Source organism: Ctenopharyngodon idella, chromosome 8 (genome assembly GCF_019924925.1).
Source record: "Ctenopharyngodon idella isolate HZGC_01 chromosome 8, HZGC01, whole genome shotgun sequence".
In the NCBI taxonomy this organism is placed as follows: Eukaryota; Metazoa; Chordata; class Actinopteri; order Cypriniformes; family Xenocyprididae; genus Ctenopharyngodon; species Ctenopharyngodon idella.
The window spans coordinates 9,285,266-9,299,834 of record NC_067227.1 but is presented as its reverse complement, the minus strand read 5'-3'; the positions used below and the strand labels follow the sequence as shown (position 1 = coordinate 9,299,834).

At 42.9% G+C, this 14,569-nt stretch overlaps 1 protein-coding gene and 1 long non-coding RNA gene across 2 annotated transcripts; one reads left to right on the top strand and one right to left on the bottom strand.

The window, feature by feature from the left end:
- The first annotated feature begins 4,834 nt into the window (after positions 1-4,834).
- LOC127517887 (uncharacterized) lies at positions 4,835-5,858 on the top strand. Its single transcript, XR_007931394.1, has 3 exons — positions 4,835-4,967; positions 5,422-5,540; positions 5,635-5,858. It is a non-coding gene; the product is annotated as an uncharacterized LOC127517887 (long non-coding RNA).
- A 5,388-nt stretch (positions 5,859-11,246) lies between these two features.
- Positions 11,247-14,168, bottom strand: LOC127517783 (uncharacterized). Its single transcript, XM_051903871.1, has 2 exons — positions 13,783-14,168; positions 11,247-13,401 (listed from the first exon to the last, which is right to left on the bottom strand). The coding sequence occupies exon 2, from the start codon at positions 12,645-12,647 to the stop codon at positions 11,247-11,249; it is 1,401 nt and encodes a 466-aa protein (XP_051759831.1). The 5' UTR covers positions 12,648-13,401; positions 13,783-14,168.
- Between the last annotated feature and the right edge of the window lie 401 nt (positions 14,169-14,569).

The following is a 14,569-nucleotide window of genomic DNA, read 5'->3' as shown; positions in this document are numbered from 1 at the left end:
AATGAACAATCATAATGACTATATATATATATATATATATATATATATCATGGTTTTGTGTACATCAGAGTATGAGATTATATACACAAAAAAAGCACAATGACGAGGTTTAATATCATAATGCATCAAAAAATTTTAATTATTTTTTTTTTTTTTTTATAAGCCTGAGGGATGAAACGAGAGTTAAATTCAACAAGAAAAAACATAAGGAGATTTAAGCCAATTTTGCTTGTGGATGAAAGTTTTTGCATATAAAATAAAGACATTAAGAACATATTCAAGAGATAGCGATTTTGGGTTTTCGTAATAAATAAAAATATCCTTAAAGATAAAACTGTGGGTCAGATTAGTAGTGTTAAAAATATAAGAACTTAAATGAAGCCAAAATTGATTGGTTATACTACAATAACAAAATAAATGGGCAGTGGTTTCTTAAACAAGACCACAAATTAGCAAGTTTAATAAAATATCAACATATTTATAGATAATGAATTAAACCTGTCACTCAAATCTTTTAAGTTGTTGCATCTGTGATAACGTCATCGGTCACTTGATAACGTCAACATGGCAGATGATTTCCGGATCACATTCATACTTAACGAGATCAGGCTATATAGTACCTACGCTTTTAGCGCTCGTTAAGTAAGTACTATTCAAATTAAGTACCTACTCAAGTGAGTATGCGGTTTCGGACGCAGCCTTTGTCTCCTGGACCTCTCGACGACGGACGTAACAGAGTCGCCGAAGAGGCCCAGGGGAGACAGCAGCGCATCCAGGAGAATGTTCTTGTCTTTGTCTTTGATGTCAGATAAGTTCAACCATAGATGCCTCTCCGTAGCCACCAGGGCTGCCATAGAGCGGCCGATTGTTTTGGCCGTCTCCTTGGTGGCCTGGAGAGACAAATCAGTAGCTTTTAGCTCCTGGATGGCTTCAAAATTCGCTTCCCTGCTCTCATCAATCTCCCCCAGCAGGTCAGCCTGATAGGCTTGTAAAACTGACATGGTGTGTAGACATGCCGCGGCCTGACCTGCTGCCGTATAAGCTTTGTCCACCAGCACAGATGTTTTTCTTAGCGGCTTGGTGGGTAGCATCTGGGATTTGAGGGACGATGCAGACTCGGGTGAGAGATAGCCCGCAAGCATCTCTTCAACCCGAGGCATCGCCCCATAACCGTATTGTTTCAGCCCCATGATGTTTGAATAAGTTGACGTTTGGGGGCTGAATACTCTGCACTGAACCGGGCTCATCCACGACCTCAACACCTCGGTGTGGAGGTCGGGAAAGAACGGTAATCCCCGATGCTGAGGCTGTGACCTGGAGGGCAGAAAGCGCTCGTCTAATTTGCTTTTCTGACGAGTTTCACTTTTTTCAGCTGGCCACTCAATGTTCAGTTTCTCTACTGCCCTGGTCACCACCTTAAGCAGCTCCTCATATGCTGGAGATTGAGATGGCGAGTCCTCATCTCCAGCATCAACACCCACAACATCCAACTCCTCAGAGCTGGATATTTGAAGCGCCGGTGCCTCTCTCCGGGGGGAAGAAACCGCAGCGCGTGTTTCCACCACCAGAGGAGAGACACTGGGTCTGGCAGGTGAGGGCAGAGAAAGGGCTGGGCCCGTCTCTAACTCCTCTGTCAGATCCATTTGTGAACCCTACAAATGAAGCCGCCGCTCTGCCTCAGCAGAAGCGGGACCCAATCCACGGGGAACACCGGCCGAGGCGCCCTCCTTATTATCAAAGAGTGCCTGGCGAGAACGGAGTGTTCTTAAAGACAGCCTTTCGCAATGCACACAGACAGCTCCCTCAAGAGCTGCCTGGGCATGCTCCACTCCTAAACAAACAACACACATCTCGTGTGTATCCCCACCCGTAATAAAATGAGGGCAGGGATGAAGACACTTAGTGAACTGCTGTTTGCTCGCCATATTTTTATATGTAAATATATATATGGTGCAACAATGATACTCTTGTCCTCAAAAAAAAAGAGATCGTTTCTGTATGTGTAACTGACAGACAACACCAAATAAGACACACGATAACACAGAGCACTTGCTGAAGACACAGAAGCTAGCGTTCTTTGTTCTGGGTATGCTTTATAGTTTCCTGGTCTGTGACGTCACCCGCTTCTGACGTTACATCACGCCATCGGTTCGATTTCACAAGTGCTTCATGACACAATCACGCAGGAGCGTTCCCAATGCGTCTTGACGCAGCTTGAAGTTCTCATGAAAGGGAACAGACTGTTTAAAGGCTGCAGAGTGGAAAAAAATGGTCATGAAAAACGTCTCGGTTACGTATGTAACCCTTGTTCCCTGAAGGAGGGAACAGAGACAAATGTGAACCGACGAATTCACCTTTGAGTGTAAACTAAACGAGCCAATGGATGTTGGCGTGCGTGATTAATAGCACCTGATCCGTCCCGCAGCGCGGGTATAAGTACGGACGCACGTTCCCTTTCAGTTGGTCACGTTCAACGTACTTATATAGGATATGCCCGACCCTTGAACGCAAACCGTAGGAAGGGTCTGTGTCGAGGCAGAATCGAGACATGAAATTACACGTCCTTCAGGTCGATCGCTGCAAACCAATCCTGGGGACGGATGCATTCGAAAATGCATTTCTGCGTAAGTATCTTGAACGGCCTGTGAAGGGACCAATTCAGGACTCGCAGATCCAGGATTGGCAGTAATCCACCACCTTTCTTGGGTACAATGAAGTGGGGGCTGTATACCTTGACTTCATATCGGCTGGAGGGACCAGCTCGATTGCGTCCTTCGCCAGTAGGAAAACAATCTCCGCCCGGGGAACAGGTGCATTGTCCACAGACACACAAGTGTAGTGGACACCCCTGAACACTGGGGAGTGCCTGGCGAACTGAATCACATAGCCGAGTCTAATAGAACGGATGAGCCAGCGGGAGGGGCTGGGAAGTGCTAACCGGGCCTCCAGACTCCGAGCCAGCGGGACCAACGCCACCACAGACGTACCCGGCGTGGGCCAGCCAGGCAGAGTGCTGGGACCCGACTCGGACGGCATAGCGGCCCGAAGTGGGGTCGGACTCTGCCAGATGACAGGGTGTATGGGAGACGGCACAGAAGAGGCGGCCACGACATTCACACTGCCACCTGCTGGCAAGGTGAGAGGGGGCTGAGGATGGCGAGGTGTAGCGTCGCACACAGCCAGCCGCGCCCTCTTGGGACCTGGAGGATTGGGAAACAGTTCTAATTTGTAGGTACAGCTGGACTCCGGAGAGCCAGCGGCGGAACAGAATGGAACCAAAAATACTCCACCCGGCCCTCCTCCAGGGGAGGGAGTGATGCGGGCATCGTCTCCCAAAGAACTGTCTACCTCTGCTCCAGGTCGCCCGTTGCATTACGCGTAGCTCAACCCTTGACTCAGAACTACCCACATGCAATGAGTGCTTTGGCCTTCCACAGACTCGCCGGGGGCCAAAACACATGCAGGGCAGAGGTGGTGTGCCCGTAGCACTGCCACTCCACCATCGAGGGTAGTGAGAGAGGAAAACTTTTAACCCTTTAAGACCTGAAGGCTTTTTTAGAGTTTTTTTTTTTTTTTCTGAGCGACATACACAAAAGTAAAGACTCATAACTCCAAAACTGTAGCAAGGAGAGTCAAAAGGTACTGTGCTGTTTTTGTTGTAAACGCATATTACTCAGACTCATTAGAGGGTGAAAACAATGCAACAGGAGCATGTGGGAGGCTTCATCTGAATGAGTAAAGTCTCTGGTTTTGTATGCAAAAAGAATTTTTGTGGGTATTTTTATGGGTTCAGTTTTTATTGGCTCTTAAAGAGAGACACGCAAATGGGAGCGCGGGCGCTCCATCCTGTCTTAAAGGGTTAATGCAGATTATGGCCCTTTTGGCATTCCATATTTAGCACCAAAAGGCTTCCATACTGCCAAGTTTTTCATGCACATCCGGGCTAAAAGACAGAAGGAGGGGCAAGGCGAGTTGCACGTTGCACTACGCCCCCAGGGGCCCGGAAAAGCATGGTTGTCAACTCTGAATCTGATTCAGCATGAGCACACACCACAACCGGGGGATGCTCAGCCTCATCTTCATTTCCAGAGCCCAACAACCCTCATTCCAATGTAACAATCGACATCTGATCCTCTGCTGGAGCCCTGACTGAAACACTAGGTCCCCCATGAGAAGGACCAGCAATCAGGGTTCCCACTCTAAGCCAAATGTGAAATTCCCTGACTTTTCCCTGACTTTCACTGACTAAAAAGCTGAATTTCCATGACCTATAATGAACGGAAAACAGGCAGCAGTTAAGCTGAGCACTGAGCAGACAAAAATTAGCCAAAAGACAGTATTTTAAATCCATCCATTTGCAAGCTTTATTTACTTGTTCACAGAAGTTTTTAGTACAAAACTAACTTAAACTTTTTCGCTGTTACCCGTTAAATGCACTTTGATATTTTTCTGTACTAAGGCCCGGTTTCACAGACAGGGCTTAGCCAAAGCCAGGATTAGGCCTTAGTTCAATTAGGATATTTAAGCATCTTTTATAAATGTACACTAGAAAAACAACCTTACTTGTTTACATCTTGAGACAAAACAATGTCACTGACATACAAACCCGATTCCAGAAAAGTTGGGACACTGTACAAATTGTGAATAAAAAAGGAATGCAATGATGTGGAAGTTTCAAATTTCAATATTATATTCAGAATACAACATAGATGACATATCAAATGTTTAAACTGAGAAAATGTATCATTTTAAGGGAAAAATAAGTTGATTTTAAATTTCATGGCATCAACACATCTCAAAAAAGTTGGGACAAGGCCATGTTTACCACTGTGTGGTGTAACGGGTTATATTACTTATAATTTAGTTCTTCACTTTTATGGACCAATTAGGAAAATCAGAAGATTCGTATGATCGACTACGGAGGTAGAGGGTAATTGCTGAAGGAACGACAGGAGACCACAATTAAGGTAAGTACGTAGATTTTTTATAAATGTTCCCTTAAATGCCGGCCTTTTCCCTTTTTGAAAGTAAACAATAAAATAAATAAAAAGCAATTCAAAGTGAGTTACGTCAATTCGATGAAAAGAAATAAAAGAACAAATCACTTAAGAGCAAATCACTGTCAGTTTCACACTAGAATAGTATGAATACAATAGAAAACAATAGAATGACAACAATTTGTCCAGATTCAACAACAATTTTGTGATATCACGCACACGTCGACGACCAGTTCAATTTCCAAATGTTCAATAACTGATATCAGTTCCTTCTTCTTCTAGTTATCTCAGACAGTTTCAGTCCCGTATGGAGAAAACACAGTCTCTATGCAGGAATAGTTTTACCTTGAGCAGGGAAAAAAAAAAAATGAAATCACGATACTCTCCTGGTCCTATAGGATGAATTTTCTTCTTTCTTTTCCAGTGTCCGAATAGGTTGGCTCGCCATCAAAGAAAATCAATCTCCCCTCAGGAAAAAAACCTGACCTGTTTAAAAGGTCAGAAATGCATGACTGCATTTAGTCAACAATAGCATCACATCAGGTAAGTATCTCCACATACCAATAAATTAACATATAAAGTAATAATTTTAATGTTTTACAATATTACATTGAAATAAACATACATCTCTTTTCAGGCACGTGTATATTACCCCGACATGCACGTGAAGCGTGCACGTGAAAAAGAACGACACCACATGAGAACAACTGAACAGCGCTACGAATTTGTACCATAATATCCAAAGATACAACATAAATCACACATATGACCATAATAAACAAAATAAACAACTTCTTTCCTTACAAAATAAGTGTTGTTTTCTTATTTAAACATTAAACTCAGCATACTTGCATAAATTGAACTCACCACATCCAGATATTCACTTCCCAGTAATACAATGATGTAATTCACCCATCGATCGTCACAGGAGTAAAATAACAACTGAATCCACTCAATATCCTCCTCTTTCAACTGACTTGAGTTTTAAACACTATTTTCAAAGTTTTACTCCGTTATTTCTACTTTCTTGATAGCTAAATCTAGCGAATTTCTTTCCTGTCTTCTTCCTTCTTAGGTCTTGCGCAATCTGCCGCATCAGCAAGTGGGCGGTCCATATCAACCGAACTCTGATTGGATGGAACTATAACTTGTTTAAATATTACAAATTATTTTTGTCACAATTTATTTTATTTTAAGTATTTATTAATATCACCAATCTCCAATTATTTACTTTTCTGAACCTCATACATTTATATTAATATATATATTTAACCCTTAATTAGTCTGGGTTACATCCTCCCCTCCTAACTGTGCACGTCTCGTGACACAATTTAGAGTGACTCAACATTTTACACATCATGTATGGAGGATATCTCAGGTAAACCATTCAGGCTTTCACTGCCACCCAATGCATTAACAAAAGCAGTGTTTAAACCTTGAAACAAAGACTGCACTACATGTATCAAAGGGTTTCCAAGCTGTGGATAGGTAAGTATTTTAGGTCTCTCTCTTCGTCGAACAGATCGTCTGGGTAAGACTCCTGAAAGCTCATTTTCCTCCACGTCGGAAATCTGGTTGTGTTCACTACATTCATCCTCAGCATTTTCTTGGTCATTAATTGATGTTGCATCAGGAAGATGACTAGCCTCAACATTTTCCGGAACATCAGGTAAGTATTCCGTTGGAACTTCAACAGGTAAGTGTTCTCCTACAGCTCCGGTCGGTAAAGCTTGCTCTGGAACATCTGCAGGTAAGTCATTACTCTGATCCCTCAGAGCTGCATCATCTGCTGAAGGTGAATGAACAATCTCAAAATTAAGGGAGTCTTCTTTCGGATCATTTGGCCTAAGAACTTTGTGAACCGTAGTAAACCTGGTTTCATTGACTGGATATGTACTACATATTGGATCAGGAATTTCATCGTCTGTCTCAAGAGCAGAATCCAGACCATCAAGACTTTGTGAATCAGGATTCAGCCGAGTCCTGCGCCTTGTGGTAGGTTTACTCACAGCTGGGTCGGAGGTCTCAGAAACAGGTAGGAACCCACAAGGAAGCAGAAGATCTCTATGAAGAGTGCGAAGCGGACCATCCTTTGTCTCCGGACGGACAGTGTAAACTGGTAGGTCAGCAGCTTGTTTCACAACGACATAGATTTCAGATTCCCATATGTCTGCTAACTTATGCTTCCCACGGATACGGACATTCCTTACTAATACACGATCACCAACTTCCAAAGAAGAATTGGTCACATGTTTGTCATACCGGATTTTGTTCTTTTCAGCAATTTTCCGGGCATTTTGTGAAGCAACCTCATAACTCTCCTTTAAGTGAGACTTAAGATGTTGAACATACTGCGAATGAGATACTGGTGAACTGTCTTTACCAGGTAATCCAAAAGCAAGATCAAGCGGCAACCGAGGTTGACGGCCAAACATCAGTTCATACGGGGAAAATCCTGTGGCTTCATGCTTGGTGCAATTATATGCATGGACCAAAGGTTTAACAAAATCCTTCCAATGGCTTTTGTCCTTTTCTTCCAACGTTCCAAGCATGTTTAACAAGGTCCGGTTAAACCGCTCCACAGGATTCCCCCGAGGATGATATGGTGTAGTTCTGATTTTTTGGATTCCTGCAATTGCACAAAGCTCCTTGATGGTATGTGACTCAAAGTCCGGTCCTTGGTCACTGTGTAACCGCTCAGGGAAACCATAATGCACAATGAATTGATCCCATAGACACTTTGCAACAGTTCTTGCTTTTTGATTTGGCGTTGGTATGGCCACAGCATACTTGGTAAAGAAATCAGTAATCACCAAGATATCACGAGTGTTGCTCTTGTCAGGTTCAAGAGAAAGAAAATCCATACAAACAAGCTGTAAGGGTCTGGTGGCTTGGATGTTCACTAAAGGTGCACTTTTCTGTGGCAAAGATTTTCTGCGGACACAACGACTACAGGTCTTAACTTTTTGCTCTACTTCAGCTCCCATCCTTGGCCAATAGAATCTGGAACGGACCAGATCCAGCGTCCTTTCCATTCCCATATGACCCATTTGATCATGTAAGCTGCTCACAGCAAAACTCCTGAGATCTTCGGGCAAAACCAATTGGTGATTCACATCATCTCCATCTCGTCGTCGCCTATACAGAACTCCATCCACCAACTCAAGACGGTCCCATTCTCGTAAGTAAAAGGGAAGATCTAAATATTCCTTCCTTAATGCAGGTGGAGGTTTCTCACCTGATTCCAGACACATTATCACCTCACGAATGACCGGATCAGATCTCTGCTTTTCAACTAAATCTTCCTTCATCAAGTGAGGTATAGCAGGTAACCCACTCAAGTTCTCTTCTTGCTCATAATATTCCGGCACTGCATCAGGATGAAGCGCAAGGGATTCAACCAAGGTAATGCCAGAATTATCAGCTTGTTGGACAGAATGTTTCTCACAGATGGCTCTGAATACATCTTTGTCAGTGGTGTGCGATTTGTCAGCACCCATTGTATGGTACTGCACAAACTTCTGGATCCTCTCATACTCTTTTGATGACAATTGATCCTCTGCCAGCTCTTCGTGTGGTCGCCTTGACAAGCTGTCTGCATCAATGTTTTGTTTACCAGCCCGATACTGCAGTTTAAATGAGAATGTAGAAAGTGCAGCAAGCCACCGGTAGCTAGTTGCATCCAGCTTAGCGGTTGTCAAAAGGTAAGTCAAGGGATTACTGTCTGTTATAACAGTAAATGTGCTGCCATAAAGATAATCCTGAAATTTCTCTGTTACAGCCCATTTAAGGGCAAGAAACTCAAGTTTATGAGCCGGATAACGGGACTCACTACGCGATAAGCCTCTGCTAGCAAATGCAATCACACGTTGTTGACCATCCTGTTCTTGGTACAGCGCAGCTCCCAGCCCTGTGGTGCTGGCATCTGTATGAACAACATAAGGGAGTTTAGGGTCCGCAAAACCCAAGACAGGAGCGGTAGAAAGCTTATCAACAAGGGTCTTGAATGCTTCTTGGCAAGCAGTCGTCCAACGACCACCAAAAGGCTCTTTGGGATCGTAATACTGACATTCTTTCTCAGCCTTCTTACAACCTTTCCTCAACGGTGGATAACCAGAAGTCAGGTCATTCAGGGGTTTCACTATCTGTGAATAGTCCTTAATGAACCTACGATAATAACCTGAAAAACCTAAGAACGACCTTAACTCCTTAAGGTTTCTTGGACATGGCCAGGTTTTTATAGCCTCAATCTTTTCCGGATCCGTTTCCACCCCACGCTCAGATACTATATGCCCCAAGTATCTGACGGAAGTCTGGAAAAAACAGCACTTCTCCGGCGAAAGTTTTAGCCCATATTCCTTCAGGCGAGTTAGGACTTGCAGCAGCCGCCTCTCATGTTCCTCTAGGGTTTTGGAAAACACAATCAAATCATCCAAAAACACAAGCACTTCTTTTAGATTGATGTCTCCCATACACCTCTCCATCAGCCTTTGGAAAGTGCTTGGTGCATTGGTCACCCCCTGTGGCATACGGTTAAATTCCCAAAATCCCAATGGACACACAAAAGCTGTTTTGGGCTTGTCTACTTCCGCAACTTCAATCTGGTAATACCCAGATTTTAAATCCAGAACAGTAAACCACTTCGAACCATTTAAAGCTGAAAATGTTTCTTCAAGGTTCGCAAGGCATAAGCGTCCTTGACTGTTTGAAGATTTAGCTTCCGGTAATCTATACAGAGTCGTACGTCGCCATTTTTCTTCCTGACTACCACTATTGGCGATGAGAAAGGGGATTCCGACTCACGTATGACTCCGCTTGAGAGAAGCTCCTGAAGGTGTTTTCTTACTGCTCCGATGTCACGTGGATGGATTGGTCTGGCGCGATGCTTAAACGGGGTCTCATCATGTAATTTGATGCAATGTTTCACTTTCTGTGTATGTCCAAAATCCAGATCGTGCTGAGCAAAGACTTCTGGCATCTCACAAAGTTTCTTGGCTATTCGATCCTTCCACTCCTGTGATAGTGGAGAATCACCGAAATTCAAGCTGAACTTTTCCTCTTTGCTCATTGTGGGCTCACTACTTTGGGAAGCTGATTCAGACACAGCATTGCCAGAAGAAAGCACTGACTCCAAGGCATGGATTTCTGCAATTACACACCTCTGTGGAAAAATGACGTCATGATCAGTTTCATTTGAGAGAAGTACCGGAAGATGGCTAGATTGCTTGGAAGGAAGGGTAAGCAAGCAGTTTTTTACGACAACTCCTCCAGGTAAAGAAGATATGGAGGGGTACTCCACTACAATCCACTTATCAGTTGGAACCCCAAGCACATGGACAATGCCTTCTAAAACGACGGTTTGGCCAGCAGCTATGACTTCAGGCACCCTGCCCCTCAACCTAACATGACCGAGAACACCAGTTGTTCCATATTTGTGCCGCAATCTGAGGGTATTCAAAACAGCCCTGTAGCCAAACAAAGAAGGCTGGAAAGTTGTAGAACTCATTTTCAAGTGTTCCTCATAAAGAGTGTCCAAAGTGTTTGTCCCTATCAGGACTAAAGGCATGGTGTAGGACTTTGGATCTGGAACCACCAAAGCAACAGTGGGTACTTCAACACTTGTACCAATGAACTCTGCAGGAAAGGTCACGTTCAACTCTATATAACCAATGTAGGGCACAGAAAGACCATTCGCGCCTTCAACTTCCAACAAATCAGAAAGGGAATTGATAGGACATTCTGAAAGACACTGCTCATAAAAAGTCAAAGGAATAGTGGTAACTTGTGAGCCGGTGTCTATCAAACAGTTGCATTCCTGCCCTGAAATAGTAACTTGTGCAATACATTTTTCACCAATCAAACCCTTAGGCAGTTTTGCAATTTCCATCTTGGAACAATGGCTTTGTGTGGAGGTTTTGGTTTTAGGGGGACACTTCAATATTTCAGTCCCTGGTCGTCCCGCAACAGGAACTGGCTCTAGTTTAAAGCAGGTTTTGTGATGTTGTATTGAGACTCCCACTGGGATTGTTTCTCCCTCAAGACTTTACGCTTTTCAGCCACCAGTGTTGGATTGGGCTCTGACTCACAGGAGGAGGCAATATGGCCATCTTCTCCACATTTAAAACAATACCATGGCCTGGGTTTGTCAGATTGTTTACCGTTTGCAGGTATTGTGGTTACAGTGCTCTGTTTGCTTGATCTTTTCTCTGTGATTGAGGATTTCTGACCCACTGCCTGCAATGCAGATTTCTAAAGATCAGCTTTAGAGGTGAGTTTTGCTAGTTGACTCTGAAGAGTTGCTATCTGTTTTCTTAGTTCTTTAGCTTCTGTTGCCAATGACAGCACATTGGAGGCTGCAGCTTGTTCAGTTTCATCAGACACCCAGGTTCTGTGGGTATGCATCAGTGCGCGCTGCTTGGTACCACCTAGATGTTGTTTCATGCGCATGGTTTTTGCAGCATGTTTATCCTCCTCAGTACGTAGCATCAATAACAGCTGTGCGAAATGTGGAGGATCATCACGTTTTTGTGTCAATCGCAGGTCAGCGATCAACCCATCATCCCAGCAGCCCCGGCAGAATTGCTTCAAGAGATGTCGGTCTGCTTCACTGGGCGAAACCCCACCACGCTTAATCGTTACACTCAAGGCTGCCTGAAGCCTAGACAAGTAAGATGAAGGTCTCTCCCCTGCATCCTGCAAGGTATTCATAAATTTAGCAAAGAGTTCGTCACCATCTTCTACCGTGCCGAAAGCAGAATCTAGCAACTGCAGGTAAGCTGATGGGGAAGCTTCAGGACTCAAGTGTTTAATAACATCAGCAGCTGGGGGCAAAAGACTTTCCAGGATCTTTCGTGACCCATGCAGATCAGATATTGCAGGATCTTTCATAATAAGATCCACACTAGAACGCCATGCATCATAATCTGTCTCGTTGGCAGGTCTAGGTTTCCTCCCAGAAAATAACCTGAGTCGCATGGGAGCATGCACCTGAGCAACAGCTTCTCCACTCCTCACCACATGTTCAACAACTAACCTCTGAACTTCAGGCGGGTTAAGTATCGTGGGAGAGGTAAGAACTGCGGTGTCAGCCACATAAGAAGCAGGAGGATGGGTCTGCTGGGTTCCTTCTTGGCAAGGCTGAGCGATAACTGGAGTTGCTTTGCCTTCAAGCGGCTCTTGACGGGATGGTCTAATAGGGTTTTCATCAACAGCTTCAGATGTAGAGCCTGCAGGAAGAACTACAGCACTCATTTCTGTCAGCATTTCACTCAACATTGCTTCAAAATTTGCCCCACTGAGTTTCGCAATTTCTTTCAATCCTTCTAGGTATGATCTGGTAGCACTACCCCCCAACTTTCGGGTGTAAACACTGGATAAAGATCTCACTATATAAGTGACATTTGGATCACTGGTTAGTTGGTGAGTATAGGGCAACATGAGCTCTAATGACTGTAAAGCACAGCCACTGTCAAACTCAATAATTAAGTCACGATGGAAGTCAGAATCAGGGTCCTGAATTTTGACTGACCTAGCAATAGAACCATGTTCTTGCAGAATTTTTATCAGTTCTTCATCATTCGCTGTTCCAGTTACCCCACTAACTATTACAGCATTTGGGATTTTGATACCTTCTTGGAAAATTACATCCATTTTGACAACAAATTGGTTAATTTGTCTGAGCACTAAAATGGGTTTAAAGATCAACTGCCTGTCTTCAGCAATACAGCACCACCTCCTGGCTGGCTCGCCAATGTTATGTAACGGGTTATATTACTTATAATTTAGTTCTTCACTTTTATGGACCAATTAGGAAAATCAGAAGATTCGTATGATCGACTACGGAGGTAGAGGGTAATTGCTGAAGGAACGACAGGAGACCACAATTAAGGTAAGTACGTAGATTTTTTATAAATGTTCCCTTAAATGCCGGCCTTTTCCCTTTTTGAAAGTAAACAATAAAATAAATAAAAAGCAATTCAAAGTGAGTTACGTCAATTCGATGAAAAGAAATAAAAGAACAAATCACTTAAGAGCAAATCACTGTCAGTTTCACACTAGAATAGTATGAATACAATAGAAAACAATAGAATGACAACAATTTGTCCAGATTCAACAACAATTTTGTGATATCACGCACACGTCGACGACCAGTTCAATTTCCAAATGTTCAATAACTGATATCAGTTCCTTCTTCTTCTAGTTATCTCAGACAGTTTCAGTCCTGTATGGAGAAAACACAGTCTCTATGCAGGAATAGTTTTACCTTGAGCAGGGAAAAAAAAAAAATGAAATCACGATACTCTCCTGGTCCTATAGGATGAATTTTCTTCTTTCTTTTCCAGTGTCCGAATAGGTTGGCTCGCCATCAAAGAAAATCAATCTCCCCTCAGGAAAAAAACCTGACCTGTTTAAAAGGTCAGAAATGCATGACTGCATTTAGTCAACAATAGCATCACATCAGGTAAGTATCTCCACATACCAATAAATTAACATATAAAGTAATAATTTTAATGTTTTACAATATTACATTGAAATAAACATACATCTCTTTTCAGGCACGTGTATATTACCCCGACATGCACGTGAAGCGTGCACGTGAAAAAGAACGACACCACATGAGAACAACTGAACAGCGCTACGAATTTGTACCATAATATCCAAAGATACAACATAAATCACACATATGACCATAATAAACAAAATAAACAACTTCTTTCCTTACAAAATAAGTGTTGTTTTCTTATTTAAACATTAAACTCAGCATACTTGCATAAATTGAACTCACCACATCCAGATATTCACTTCCCAGTAATACAATGATGTAATTCACCCATCGATCGTCACAGGAGTAAAATAACAACTGAATCCACTCAATATCCTCCTCTTTCAACTGACTTGAGTTTTAAACACTATTTTCAAAGTTTTACTCCGTTATTTCTACTTTCTTGATAGCTAAATCTAGCGAATTTCTTTCCCGTCTTCTTTCTTCTTAGGTCTTGCGCAATCTGCCGCATCAGCAAGTGGGCGGTCCATATCAACCGAACTCTGATTGGATGGAACTATAACTTGTTTAAATATTACAAATTATTTTTGTCACAATTTATTTTATTTTAAGTATTTATTAATATCACCAATCTCCAATTATTTACTTTTCTGAACCTCATACATTTATATTAATATATATATTTAACCCTTAATTAGTCTGGGTTACAGTGGCATCCCTTCTTCTTTTTATAACAGTCTGCAAACGTCTGGGGACTGAGGAGACAAGTTGCTCAAGTTTAGGAATAGGAATGTTGTCCCATTCTTGTCTAATACAGGCTTCTAGTTGCTCAACTGTCTTAGATCTTCTTTGTCGCATCTTCCTCTTTATGATGCGCCAAATGTTTTCTATGGGTGAAAGATCTGGACTGCAGGCTGGCCATTTCAGTACCCGGATCCTTCTTCTACGCAGCCATGATGTTGTAATTGATGCAGTATGTGGTCTGGCATTGTCATGTTGGAAAATGCAAGGTCTTCCCTGAAAGAGACGACGTCTGGATGGGAGCATATGTTGTTCTAGAACTTGGATA